This window comes from Colias croceus, chromosome 9 (assembly GCF_905220415.1).
Source record: "Colias croceus chromosome 9, ilColCroc2.1".
Classification (NCBI taxonomy): domain Eukaryota; kingdom Metazoa; phylum Arthropoda; class Insecta; order Lepidoptera; family Pieridae; genus Colias; species Colias croceus.
This window is the reverse complement of record NC_059545.1, coordinates 7,722,228-7,737,563: the sequence shown is the minus strand read 5'-3', so window position 1 is coordinate 7,737,563 and position 15,336 is coordinate 7,722,228. Positions and strand designations below refer to the sequence as shown.

At 32.0% G+C, this 15,336-nt stretch overlaps 1 protein-coding gene across 3 annotated transcripts in view; it reads right to left on the bottom strand.

The window, feature by feature from the left end:
- LOC123694359 (rab11 family-interacting protein 4) overlaps positions 1–15,336 on the bottom strand; it is an 81,085-nt gene that overhangs the window by 33,245 nt on the left and 32,504 nt on the right. For all 3 annotated transcript variants that reach the window (XM_045639776.1, XM_045639774.1, XM_045639775.1), the window contains 4 exons: positions 15,037–15,120; positions 13,489–13,533; positions 2,498–2,536; positions 2,018–2,135 (listed from right to left, as the gene is read on the bottom strand). In XM_045639776.1, the coding sequence (XP_045495732.1) occupies positions 2,018–2,135; positions 2,498–2,536; positions 13,489–13,533; positions 15,037–15,120 (286 nt within the window). The remainder of the gene's footprint in view (positions 1–2,017; positions 2,136–2,497; positions 2,537–13,488; positions 13,534–15,036; positions 15,121–15,336) is intronic.

The following is a 15,336-nucleotide window of genomic DNA, read 5'->3' as shown; positions in this document are numbered from 1 at the left end:
CGCACTTATCATAAAAGCGGTTGCATATTAAAATGGGAAAGCGGCTAACCGCGCGGTTAGCCGCCCCCGCGGTTAACCGCTAGTGCGTAAGGGCACTTAGACTGCGATAATCATATTTAATTTTTATAGATAAATAATAAACAAAGCATAACTTTCTAATCCATATTGATAGTGCTATTCAGTATAGTGTAAATATAATGCAATAATACTATACAACAGTCAAATAGAGCGCATCTTTGTGAAATTGAAAAATTTTACTTCCGTTATTATTGTTCCGTGCTATTAGCTTCATTTTGCGTTAATTGAAATTGATACCTACTGTATTTTTATTTTATTTTTTATTTTCAATAAGGTCCCATTGAACATCATTTAATTTTGATCCGTTCGTCCAGACTCCAGTCTCTACTTTCTTATTTGAACTCCAAATAAGTTACTACCGAGAGTCCAGGCAACTGTAAAGATGTGTATAGTAATAGTTGTATACGTAGTATATTATAACTAGCTGCTCCGTGCGGTTTCACCCCCGTGTATGTATTTATTACATAAAATAATAAGTTTCACATAAAACTAGAACAGGTGGATTTATCTCAAAGCAGCTTCAACGAGTCATCTTTTATGCCGGGCAGAATTATCACTGTTAGTCATGACCGTGACTCCAATGTATGACGAAGAACTATTTTTGATTGGAGCAGGATTCGTATAAGCCAGTCGGTTCTGGGTAATTTGATATGTATGTAGCACAATTTGACAAGGTTATTTGTAATTAGTTGACCTTAAAACGGAAGGGTAGATAAAATTGCTAATGATTGCTTATGATAATTTCTATATCTTTTCAGATATCGCTAAAATTTGACCTAATTTCGGACTGATAAATTGTGACACATTTCTATATTATATTATACCTATGGCTACAAAGAATGGATTGCTGCTTTGAAGAAAACTGTAGGTTCCATATGCCCATGGTAAATTCTAGAATTTACCATGGGCATATAATATAAGTTTTTTTTGTTTTTTTTTTGCTGTATTTAAGACTTTGTACGCGATTTATATTTACAGCATATCGAAGATGAATCAAATTATGTTTGATCTTTAAATGTATACGAGCTATAAGTCATATTAGACCGCACACATCCAAATTCCAAAATAATCGCATATTCGATTCAGAACACGTTACAATTTACATAGATATCTCTGTGGAAGGAAGTAGACAATAAAATTTGCCACAAGTATGTAGAACAATGACACCACTTGATAAATAAATTTTCAAAGAAAACGCGTGTTTTTCTGGCTACCTGTGGGCTGCGACGTAATCGCGTTATTCATGTCCTATTGATTCTGTGATGTAACTAAACATGGAGACATGTGCCATAGAAAACGTCGTAACAAATATTTGTATGTTTTCTTTATAAGCTTAAGGCTGTAGTCAATCATAATAAAGAATAGAGATAGAATGACGTCACTAGTTCGTTTTTGGTTTGGTTTAGAGAAGTGAAGTCACCGACGCGACGGTTTCGACCTTGGTTTCGACCAAGAAGGTTTCGGTTTCGACGCAGTCATCATTAGACGTCACGCTCTGGGTCGAAATGAAGGAAGTGCAGTGAGAAGAGAGTGTGTAGAGTAGGTAGGTTTTTATTTTAAAAAGTTTCGTCTATTGCTATTTTCTACGAGACAGTATTCATATCAGGCGTGGCAACATAATATTTAATTAATTTTTACCCTACATTCTCGACAACAACGAAGGTTCATAATTCGAAGCGTTTTTCTCTTAGATGTGTACCTGAAGACGTTTTACAGTTCCTTTTAAAGGAATTGCTACGTCCTCCAGGATAGTCTAAGCCACAGTTCTAGATTAAGCCAATATTTGTTAAAGCAAACCTGTTGTATGTGTATTATAATGCAGTCTTCTTATTTTAATTACCTAATTAATTATTATTCGCAATGTTTCTACCCGAAGCAACAACGCCGTTTCCATCGTACCAGGGTCTTCCATCAGCTGTTATAACACAAAGCAACTGACCTTATAGTTTAGTCCTTGTACGTCCTCCTCGAGCGAGACATCTGAGTACATGTCGTCCGCGGGCTCGCCGCCTGACCCGCACCCGGACGAGTTGAAGGACGACGACCGGTACAATTGGCTAAAACAATAACAATGCTACATTCCTTCACATTCAGGACATCTTAGGACGATTTTTGAGGTGTTGTGCGTAGCGCCATCTGTTATCAAAGTGGCGAACTAGACAGCGCTATCTGTGTTAGAGTAGTGTAACTATTTTATGACATAGTACGCCACTATTCCTCTAGATGGCGCTGTAAATAATTGTGCTGTCAACATTAAAACTGAAGCTATCTGTGGACTGTGGTGTTACAACAAGCCGTTAGCCGTCCACGGTCCAGCTTTTTAAAGGAATGTTTGAATTATTACAGTAATGTTTCTGCTAATTGTTAATTATTATTATGCATTTGCTGCACATTTTATGTTTTATGCTTCAAATATTACCTTGCTAAGACATTGGATCCGATTTGTCGTTTTCCCGAGCTGAAACAAACACAAAATATAAATTAATGTGTATAGAACTTGTAGTACCTAGGTACCTATCTAAGTAAATTTTATTAGTAACCATTGATTAGTAACATGCATTAATGTTAATAAACGCTTCGCTAATATTCCGTTAGAAAGCCTTTCTATTTGATTATCTAGAATCTAGATGCAAAATTGTTTTTCATTAGGTACGTGTAGGCAATTTTTTACGCAAACAATTAACATTTAAAAAAATAATTTCTGATCATAGTTAGGTTATTTTAATCCGTAAAATATTACGGATTAAAATAACCTAACTATGATCAATTAGAAATATAAACCTATGATATAATAATATCATAGGTTTATAATTATTTCTAATTTATATCTTAAAATAATTTTGTGTCACTTCTATTATATGCTATTTATAGGTACTTAATTTATTTCAATATATTTTGTTTAATAATTCGTGATGATTGATTTCATTAACTTTTACAATTAATCAAACATAGACAAACAAGTAACAAAACGATTGCTAATTAAATTCTCACGTCCGGTTTAATATTTTAGCGTTATTTAGGAGAAAGAAGGAAACATTATTGTTGAGCGTGCAATTACATATAACATTTTATGTTCCATTATGTCTGTTTGTACGTACCTAATTGTTACGTAATGTATATTATTTTTTTTATAAACACGATGAAACTAAAACATATTATTTGTGAGTTTAACAAGCACTACTATTATAGATTTTATGAATGAGAATGTGTGTGTTTGTACACTTTTCAATTTCAACTTTGCTTCGTTCTCTCGGCAAAACGGCATGGCAGCGGACCGCGAAAATGATTTTGATGACATTTGAAATTGGATATAAGTAGATAATATTATGGTTTCTTCAAAACAAAATTACATGAGAGATAGTACCTATTTTAATATTATCTGTGATAGGAGTGAATATACGCCCAAAAGGCTTTATATTCAATCATTCAATTAGATTCTCAAACAGAAATGATTTTTTAACAGTGCAATACTACCAGATTTTAAATAATTATTATTGACTGCTGTCAAAATCGTTCGAATTATGAACAATATTACCACAGATAATATTATCATAATAGTTTTAATTAATTCTATAATACTTTAAACTTTAAAGTGTGCTAAGTGTACAGTAAAATATTACAGTAAAATCATATTAAAAACGGTCCATTAGTCAGTAGAGATACGTAATGGAAGAAACAATGCAATCGTAATTTCACCGAATTGTTAATGAACGTTGAACGAAATGTGTGTGAAAATTAACGTTAGCTACAGTTTCACAATACCTACGCTGCATTGAATCGAATCACAGCTAATCCTGCTGCATCAATATGCTGAATTACCTATATTAAATACATTTTTTTTTGGGAGAATTAAATAAAACCAAAGCCATGAGATTTAACCTGTGCATATGGATGAAAATTTAGTTTAAAATTGCAAGCACATTTTTGTTTGTTGAGATGGTTCTAATTCCTATGGAATTCTACTGTGGGGCAGGGCTGCAGATATAGAAACTATATTTATCTTACAGAAAAGAGCCATTCGCTCTACATATAATTTACGTGCTCGGGATTCACTAAGAGATCATTTTAAGAATACTGGTATCCTTACTGTACCATCACAGTATATATTTAATAATATTTTGCATGTACACAAAAGCTCCGACTTACACACAAGAGTAGGAGATAGACACGATTATGGCACAAGGAACAGGAATAGAATTGAAATGCCATTTTTCCGATTAGCTAAAGTTAAAAATTCATTTATGGGTCAAGGTATACGCTTTTACAATAGAATTCCTCACAATATTAAAGAGTTTAGTAGTTCTAAATTTAAAACTTATATAAAAAATGTATTAGTTCAGAGAGCGTAGGTACTACAATATTCAGGAATATATGGACGATAAAAACCCATGGAGGGTTGTCGCGTAAAAACCACAAGACAGTTCATTGGCATATTATGATATATTATGTAGTTAGATATAAGTTTCATATATTGTAATATTTACATGATTTTAAAAGAGCAACTATGGAGTTTCTTGCCGATTCTTCTCCATAGATCACTGCTTTCCGAATCGGTGGTAAATGTTAAAATAATTATGTAATGACGATTCGAAAGTGCTACTAAATAGTAGTCTAATTGAATAAATGAATGTTTGAGTTTGAGTTTTGAGTTTAAAGCTTTGTAAAATGAATGTATAGTTAATTATCGAGGTAAGAAATCAAAATTGATTCGGTCACTTAGTGAATATTTTAATTTCAGTAAATTTGATAATAACAATGGCCACCGACCACAGACCGTAGAGCAAGATGTATTTGGAGATTTTCATTTTTCGGCAGTAGTTGACAAGATCGTGGATGTTGGTAACGTTTACCTCGAACGTTCGAAGATGTTCTTGTATATCATCTACGTACTCTTCAATCATTATAAACTACTATATATTGAAAAAATGTGTCCAAAAATCACGTCTAGACAAGCGCGGATCCAGGGGGGGGGGTCATGGGGTCATGACCCCCCCCTGGGCTAAGTCCACGACCTAAGTGGACCACTAATTTAATATTATCTTTTTTAAATTTACAACTTAATACTGTTCAACATGATGTTTTTATTCACTTTTGAGACATAAAAGTAATATAAAACAAATAGGTAAATCAATTACAAACGGAAGAGAATATAACAAAAATTAGAGGAAAAGTTAATTAGGGTCGACCTGTGGTCGTGATTCAAGGGCAAAAAACAGGTTTATCGATTTTTCAAAATCCTATAACTGCGGAATAAAGTTATAGTAGGTTATTAATTTTTTTACTACAACTTTTGCACACTTTTCACACAAAACCTCAAATATCGAAATATCCCAGTTCGTGGATAAGACATAAAATAGCAATTTTTTTTTAATAAACAATAGAAAATTACGACAAAAAATCGGCCAAGTGTGAGTCGGACTCGCGCACCGAGGGCTCCGAGCAAACCTATTTTTTTAATATGTTGTATCTTACAATTTTATTTAAAGGAATTTTTTCTTTATCTTGTGCTATACCTAAGTCGTTGCTTTTATCCAAATTTCAAGACTGTGTTCACGGGAAGTACCTTGTAGGTTTTGATTCCCTTGCAAGTAGTTACGAGTTACAGAATATGAGGCTCTATTTGCTTTTTCTTCAGATTGCGTTGACATAGAATTTGAATTAAATAACAGATTTAAGTTATTATAGACCTGAGTTCTGATGTGAATATCAATTTAATACATGTAGACGTTCATGAGTAAAGGGATTGTAAATTTAAAATTATTTAAAAAAATATATTTTTATTTAATTTAATTAAATAATTAGAGTTTTTGCAGTTATTCCTACATCTGTGCTATAAGACGATACTTTTTAACTCAATTTCAAGACTTTGTGTTTACGGGACAGGGTGCTCCCTGCAGGTATTGATTCCTTTGCTAATGTCGAAATCCTACGGTCTACGGTCCCTTGATGCTGTGAAAAATTCAAACGTATAAGCCAATGCAATCAAAAGATGCAGCTGTAAATGCTGAAATTTTTCGCAAAATTCGACACTCCCTAGGAAATCAAAGCCTACAGGGTAGTTCCCGAGTACCCAGAGTCTTGAAATGTAGTACAATGTACCATCTTATAACGCAGACTAGCTAGCCCGCGGCTTCGCCCGCTTTGTCTAAAACCTTATAAATTATATACTATTCCTCTTGAATCACTCTATCTTTAAAAAAAACCGCATAAAAATTCGTTGCGTAGTTTTAAAGATTTAATCATACAAAGGGACAGGGGCACAGAGAAAACGACTTTGTTTACTAATTGCGAAAAACATGAATTTTTACTTAGATTATTATAAAAAAAATATTTAAAAAAAAATTAAACTTACAACCCTGTTACTCATGAACGCTTACATGTATTAAATTGATATTCATGCCAAAAACTCAAGTCTATGATACCTTTAAGCTATAATAAAATCAAACTTCTATGTCAACGAATCAGAAGATACAGCCGTAAAAGCCGAAAAATTTAACAAATTTCGACATTCGCAAGGGTATCAAAACTCAAAACCTACAGGGTACTTTCCGTAAACTCAGAATCTTGAAATTCGGTACGAAGTAACATCTTATAGTACAGATACAGGAATAATTGCAAAAAATATATATTTTTTAATTAAATATATCTTGAACAATTTTCAAGTTTGTCTGCCTGTCAAGACCCTTTTTCTCAGGAACGCGTGGAGGTATCAATCTGAAATTTATACCGAATAATCAAATCTACGGTTATAAATTTATAAAGAATAGAAAAAATTCGATCACGAGGCGGGACTCGAACCCGCATCGCGCCATTCCGGGGCGGATGCCTAACCAACTCAGCCACTCGTGACCCGCCTGAGCAATCGAATTTATTCTATTCTTTCAGTTTTATGTGTCTGAAGGGACACACCGCGCGCCATCTAGATGGCGCCATCTAGAATAAATTCGATTGCTCAGGCGGGTCACGAGTGGCTGAGTTGGTTAGGCATCCGCCCCGGAATGGCGCGAAGGATGCGGGTTCGAGTCCCGCCTCGTGATCTAATTTTTTCTATGCTTTATAAATTTATATTTATAAAGCATTTGAATGCCATAAAAACCAAAAAATATAAATTCAAGAATAGGTCGTGTTCCATCGTTACAATATTGTATTCACTGAAAAGTGCTTCATATTGGTTGAGATGGTTGTTAAATCATCTCAATAGATGGCGCGCGGTGTGTCCCTTCAGACACATAAAACTGAAAGAATAGAATAAATTCGATTGCTCAGGCGGGTCACGAGTGGCTGAGTTGGTTAGGCATCCGCCCCGGAATGGCGCGAAGGATGCGGGTTCGAGTCCCGCCTCGTGATCGATTTTTTTCTATTCTTTATAAATTTATATTTATAAAGCATTTGAATGCCATAAAAACCAAAAAATATAAATTCAAATCTACGGTTCCTTAAACCTGTGAAAAAATCAAACTTATAAGCCAACGCATTCAAAAGATGCAGCCGTTTATGCTGAAAATTATCGCAAATTTCGACATTATCGGCAAGGGAATCAAAACCTATATAATTGTACTACTTCCCGTGAACACGAGTCTTGAAATTTGGTTAAAAGCAATGTCAGCACAGATGGATGAAAAATCGCTAAAACATACATTTCATGCTTATCAACATTCTCAAGTGTCGCCAGGAATCAAAACCTACAGGGTGAACACAGAATCTTGATATTTTGTAGAAAGTTACGTCTTATAACACAGATAAAGGAAAATTTGCAAAAAGCATAAATTTAAAATTTAAAATGTTTGTACGGAACTCTTGGTTCGCGAATCCGACTCGCACTTGACCGTTTTTTTTAAATCTACGTATCAATTAAATTATCAAAATATAGCTTTTGTAAATTGACCACGACTATGTGACCCCCCCCTGGCACTAAAGCTGGATCCGCCCTTGCGTCTAGAGCGATTGTTTTGTAAAAAAGCATGCTTTTATGTCTGTTATTTTATTTAATTATTTTCAATAGGTTCAAAGGACCATAAAAAGGGAGGAATATTGGATGGAGAAGTGAAATCTGTAAATAACAGATGGGTGAGCGCACGCCGTGAAATTGTGTAAGAAAGCGACGCACGTATCATTTAGATACACTGTGATATTAATTTAATTGTATATAGTAACAACTGTACATTGTTATGTGACCACACTCGACGGTATTTCTTTGATTTCATAAAAGGAAAGTGTTTGCTACAATTACGTTTAAGTGAACATAATGGCGTTTGAAGGAAAAGCAGTACACTACCTACAATAGCTTTGGTGTAAGCGTATGTGGTCGAAATGTTAGGTACATGGCGTACAAAATTGATTTGAATTAAATCAATTTGATCAAGTGCTTAACGAAATAGTTAGAATTTTTTATATTTTCAGGCGTAACGTATACATTATTAATAATTTTATACAACTATTCATATTATAACTGTAACCTGTAACAAAAGTTAATACAAAAATCTTTCCGTCATGGACCATGGTGCATTTGACATAATGAGAACGAAAAGTAGTCCTTAGTATTATTCATACTTATTATATTTTATTTTTAAATTAATTTCTATAGAAATAATTTTTTTTTGTACATTCTAGCCAGTCTCTTGTGCTATTTTGACCGCTTACATAAAAAAAGCTTAAGTTAGTTCTATTTATTTTTGTATTCTGAGGTAAAGCTTCTACAAAACATGACGAATCAGATTTTTTTTTTGTGTAAATGAGATACCTACAGAACATTATTTTTTTCTATATTGACTTTTTGAGTAAAGGAGTTTATTCCCTTCGTTATTTCCACATTATTTATAATGAATAATTCCTATGATAAATTTCCGATTTAATAATCCAATTTAAAAATATGTATAATATGATTTAAAGACGAATTTTTAATTAGGTTTTTTATGAAATAAAATTACTTAAAAATATGGTAAATTAAGCATCCTTACGTTACGAACGAAACAAAAACTTTTTTAGAATTAATATTATCATAGTTGAAAATCTAATTTAATTTAATTATTTAAAGCAAGAACCACAGGCAAGAACATTGCAAACATTATACCTAATTATGATTAGGTACTCAGCTGGGTCACTTTAGATATTCGAATAATACTGAGCCTATACAAGGACAGAATATTAATTTTATTAAGCATTGCTATTCGTTACGTCTTCTTTAGCAAGAGGTTAGTAGTTAGTACCTAATAAGAATTATTAATAGCAACGAGTGTTGCTATAATTTCAAATAATATAACCTCAACTTGAATAAAAGCCAAATAAAAGCTAATTTGATGGTGTTGGTGGCCAGCTTTATTTTAAAAAGTTTTGATCCAAAAAGTTTTCATAAATTTAATGTGGGACATAAGATTTGGAAGCCAAACGGATTCTTTTGTTTTCTTAATATGAAAAATATTAAGTTAAGACGGACCGCTGTCCGTACATACTGTACAGTGTACACACCACGTACACACCAACTATTATTTTCCATATCAACATATGATTGGGCAATAAACTGAACAGTGCTTCTTTTTCACAATTATAAATTCCTGTCGTACCTATGCGTAATGCTACAGGTATGTGAGAAAAAAATACAATGGTATTTTCATGTTACGTGTTGTAAAAAGTGAGCTAAAATATTCAATGGCAAAATTAAACAAGACTCATTAACATACATTCTCCGTTGAATTTAATAATTAGAGCATAAATAATGATCCGGCCAATTGGAACAGTTTTTTTAATTACCTAGGTAGTTGAACGATGGATTATGCAATTTGTAAATTCAGATGATTGATAGCTATGTTTACAATAATTATTTTAAGTTGTGAATTTTAAGTACCTATGCAGTATTAAAGATTTTTTTTAAATTTTGTTAATAGGTACAGTGAACTCAAAAATAACAAAAATTATCAAAAAACAATTTTCTTTTTTTTAATCAATACGAATACCTATTGAAACTACAATTTATATACATTATACGCATCCAACCTGTGAGGTCGCTTTCTGTAATACATGTGAGTACCGTGCCGCTCCAGCTTTATAAACAAACGCCTACAACTCTCTCAAACACTCCACAATGTGGAAAGTTACGATTTTCATCAATCACTTCACATCACTAATTGGATTTCCATTCACGCCTGGCTGTTTGGGAGGTTTCCTTTGCCACAATTTTAAAAAAAGAATCGCGAAACGCGGGAACCGCACGACGCACGAGCAAACGAGGCACTGACGCATCAACAAACGTAATGATGACGATGAGCCGGCATTGCAACATGAATTATCCACAATGGTAGTGAAACAGTCCGTTATTAAATTATTAAGCAGTTTGCAGCCGGATACGAACACGCTACGCCCGTGAATAGCCTAACATCTATCACCTGTAGGATGCGAATAAAACGCCTACGGTGTCATTCCAAGAATGTTATTCCAAGACGTTTGTTTGTAAATATCTCAGCGTATTTTTGTTACTCGTAAACGATTCGGATCATCGGATGTAAAAGAAAAACAAAGAATTAGTTTATTATGGTTTATGTTAACCGAATTCCAAATGTCTATTCGGGAAACATTAAATTATGTTAATTTGGAATAAATTCCAAACTGTTTATTTATTTAATTTAAATTATTAAAGATATTAATTAAAAACGAATTTTTTGGCAAATATGAATTAACCGCACCGTTTTATATATTTTAAAATACTTAGAGTGTTTTTAACGGATGGACGATATAATAAAATTTATAATAAAAATGGTGTGGAAATTGAATACAAAGAATTATTACAATACAGTTCTACACAATACCTTCATAATATAAAGCGGAACAAGTAACAGTGACGTAGAAACGTAGATTGTGCAATTTTTTATGCACTTTTCTTGTACATGGCGCAGTTTTACACTTTAAGATTAGCACATGTTTTTACGAAAGATTTAATGTGCAGTTTAGTCTTCCAGGTTATGTTGAAAGGTGATGTTATAATTAAAAAAAAATAAAATTTACTGAATAGATTATATTTGTAATTTGTAATCCATTCAGCCTTCATTCAGCTAGCTTTTGTTTTTAGTATTTGGAAATAAATTAAGGTAGAATAATTAGAAATAAATTTCTAATCATGTAGGTACCAACCCCGTCTACTATAAGTGCTGATTTACACAGGGTCAGTAACTGACTACAAATTCGAGGCAAATCAGTGCTGACCCGAAAAAAAACCCTGTGTAAACAGATTTGAAGTCAGTACAGAGGCTTGAAGTCTATGTAAACAGTTAACGGCGCCGAAATTCGGCGCCGCGACTGACTTGTCTACTGACCCTGTGTAAATCAGCACTAATAGATAATAATATATTGTGATCTGAAGCTGAGGGTCACAGGGTCAGTAGACAAGTCAGTCGCGGCGCCGAAATTCGGCGCCGCGACTGACTTTAAACTGTTTACATAGACTTCAAGCCTCTGTACTGACTTTTAATCTGTTTACACAGGGTTTTTTTTCTGGTCAGCACTGATTTGCCTTGAATTTGTAGTCAGTTACTGACCCTGTGTAAATCAGCACTTAACTTAGATTTTAATATTTCATAAAATTAGAATTTCAATATTATGAGGTTATACGTACATACATTTATGTTGAAATTATTAATCCTGTCTTTCAAACAAAATCCTAAAAATATAAGTAATATGTATACTATGTTATGTACTTATATATAAATCATTCAGTTTAAATTATAACAGGTTAAAATTTAATTACTTTGTTTACTTAGTTTGTATTCCAAAGCATTTCAGTCCCGTTAATCGGTTTACTATTAATTAGAGTAATGAACGGTACCTTGCTAGTGAAGGTCAGCTAGGGTATGAATGGAGGGAACTATACGGTTAAAATATGTCTAAATTGGTACTATAATTATTATAAACCAGCTTTCCGCCCGCAGCTTCGCCCGCGTTTATAAAGACAAACCATAGCTCCTGTTCCCGGGGGATTTCCAGGATTATCTATCCTGTGTGTTAATCCAAGTTTTCGTGAAAGTGTAACAAACATACACACCTACACATACAATCATCCTCACAAACTTTCGCATTTGTAATATTATTAGAAGGGTAAGATTTTTTGCACATACCTACATAGCGAATGAAAAAGGGATTTTTTGAATTAGGTTTTTTTTTATTAAAAAGTCCTATGTAATAGATGTCTGGTGTTTCTAATAAATTATTTAAGTCGTATCAGGTAACTATTTACTAATCTGTGAACTGTGATAAAGGTATTCTTCATAGAAATTATTATCCTTATACTTATATAATTTTTTGGTCCATGTCCCTTATACATATTCTAATAGGTACTGAAAGATTCCCAAAGCGTTAATTATTATCATTTAGGCTTATAATATAAATATTAAGTTTTGAACAAGATTCGTGTCAATTGCTCTTGGGCTAGTTTATCAGCTGAGATCATAACAAAGCTATAAAATGCATCCACCGTAGATAACATTTTTAAATTACATATTTTGAAATATTTTGTGACTGTCATAAAATATTCACTAACCATTTTCATCTTAAACATAAAGGTAAAATCAATGGATACGATGCTGAATTATTTCTGAAGCGAATTTTTTGTTTTTTTTTTTTCACATTTTCATACCTACATACATTTACAGATACTGCACTATGCATCTTATCTTTAAGAAAAAAAAAATCAAATAAATGAGAACTACATAGAACAGAGGAAAATGAATGTTATTGTAAAACGACGGTTTTGAATAGAAGCCGAAATGAAGTTTTGGATTTTGACTTTCACTGGTCAGTATCACGTAATAATAATTATATTACACAATAGTCTTCTCAGAGAAGCTATTTGAGGCACTTAAATTTCTTTTTAGACTCCAAACACAAATTTAAAAGCCAACATGCCTTGTATAATATGAACTTTAAACAGAGTAGTCAGGTAAGTACCATAATTATTATTGTATAGGTACCTACTACCTACATATAATATTATGTATCTAACAGTTATAAAAAAAAGGCGTAAAATTTTTAATTCGTGATTTAAAAATCGTTCAGTGAACTAAGTAAGATAATTATTCAAAAATAAATAATAATATGTACACACGCTAAAAGCTCTTTTAAGAAAAAATGTTGTGTGGTTTTATGAAACCACGGTAAAAGTGAAACTTTTTTTCACACTATAGACATTTAACTAAAAATTATCGTATTTGTACGATAATTGTCGTGCGTCACGCGACATGCGCTACACAGACCAAAAAGTTTGAGACGATGTAATAAAAGTTTCACTTTAAAAACCTATAAAGTAACTTATAATAATAAAATAGCAATAAACAAACTTATAGACAACCAAAACGTTGATAAGAGCTACCTATTTTACAAAACATTTAAAAATAATAATAAATAATAAAATAAAATAAAAAAGCTTACTGTCTCATGGATCCCCATCGGCGATGCGGAAGATTCTCTTGATGGCTATGAAAGGAACAAAACAGAAAATAAGCAAAAAAATAGCATACAAAATTAAAATTATAAAACAAAACGCTACAGAAATAAAATAAAATGAAAATATACAAGCTCAATATTTGTATGGAATATTTACATGTTTTTCATGAAACAATAAAATAATTTTGGGATTTTTTTGTCTGCCGTGATCAAATTTTACACTTTTCAACCTATCATTGACATTATATTTACAAATCAAAACTATACTATATTTCAATTTTCAATAACTAGGTACTCAATATACCTGTACTATATTTTTCTTCCTATAAGTAACGTAAAATAATTCATTTATTGTAGATATTTTTAATTTTTATATCTAACTTTAGATGTTGTTAAGCGATGTTTGTGGCTTACCTTCAGAACATGTTTGTTCACATGCCTTCCTTTCGCATGTTATTAATATAGAATATTTATAAACGAGGCTAGTTGATTGCATTGGTCAATGTAAAAATATGTTTTTGATGAACGTGGTTATGAGTAAAGTACAAATACGATGTGTATTGGCTAAACTTGTAAATGAGATGTAAATGATAAAATAAACATTATTTTCATTTACTTTTTATATTTTCTTGTAAATATCTAAAGACAATTAAGTAATATTTTTTGTAAATTTTTGGAGGAGGAATAAAGTTCCATAAAAACTTGCCATAAAATATACAAATACGTATTGCATTCTGTATATTTTAGGAATTATGGACCGTTTCGAAAAAACTTAGGATATATAATATTGTCTATCATCTCACTGTGAATGTGATAACAATATTGTAATTATGATCGGTCTTGATTCAAAATACGAAAAATATATAGGTAAATTTTTCCAAGGTTTAAAATAAGTGAACAATATTTTTATTTCTCACCGATTTGCTGACATAAACATTACGAAGAGTTAACTGTCGTGGGATTCAATTGTACTGTTATTTTTATGTAAACCAACATTTATGAGTCATTTGAATAATTGTGGGAATTTAGTCCTTAAAGAACATTAAATGGGCTTATTTCTTTCGTATTTACCTGTGTCTGACGAAGATAATGTACATTGTACATTATATTTAAAACAGCCGTGCTACTACTACAAAATGTAGAACGTATTTTTGGTACTATATTATAAATCCACATCTTTCATTATAATTATTAATCGGTGTTATTTAATTCATGGCTTATGTCTTTTTGATGCTATGTTAAAATATAATTTACTGAATCTAAAATTATTTTTTGTTATTATTGTATTTTTTTTCTGCTTGATTTTAATATATCTACTTAATCTTATTGTAAAAAAGCTTGTTTTCGAACCAATATTATTAATATTGTAAAATTTTGTCCTACATATTTAATAGAGTATTTTTACATCCTATATTTTAACAATGTCTACATATTATACACAAAATGTACATAATAATAAAAATAAATTCGAAAGGTAGCTTTTACAGGAGAATAATATTTACAGTTGTTCATTAAAAGGGCATGGTGACAAACCTAGGTGGTGTCCGCCTCAAGCTGGTTCTCGTCCAAGAATGCCGATTTAAAGGATTGCCTGGACTTCTTGTTCCATTTTCCGTTCTGCAAAAAAAGAAATAAAACAAGTGATAACTGCGTTAAAAACAACCGACTTCAAACTTGCACTTGCAAAATTTACAAATACCTACAGACAAAAATGCTCATAAAATAAAAACTACTGGGCCTATCCGAATAAAATTTTTGTGGGACCAATTCGACACCATCCCGCATCGAACAAAAAAAGAATCACGTAAATCGGTTCAGAAACCTCGGAGTAAT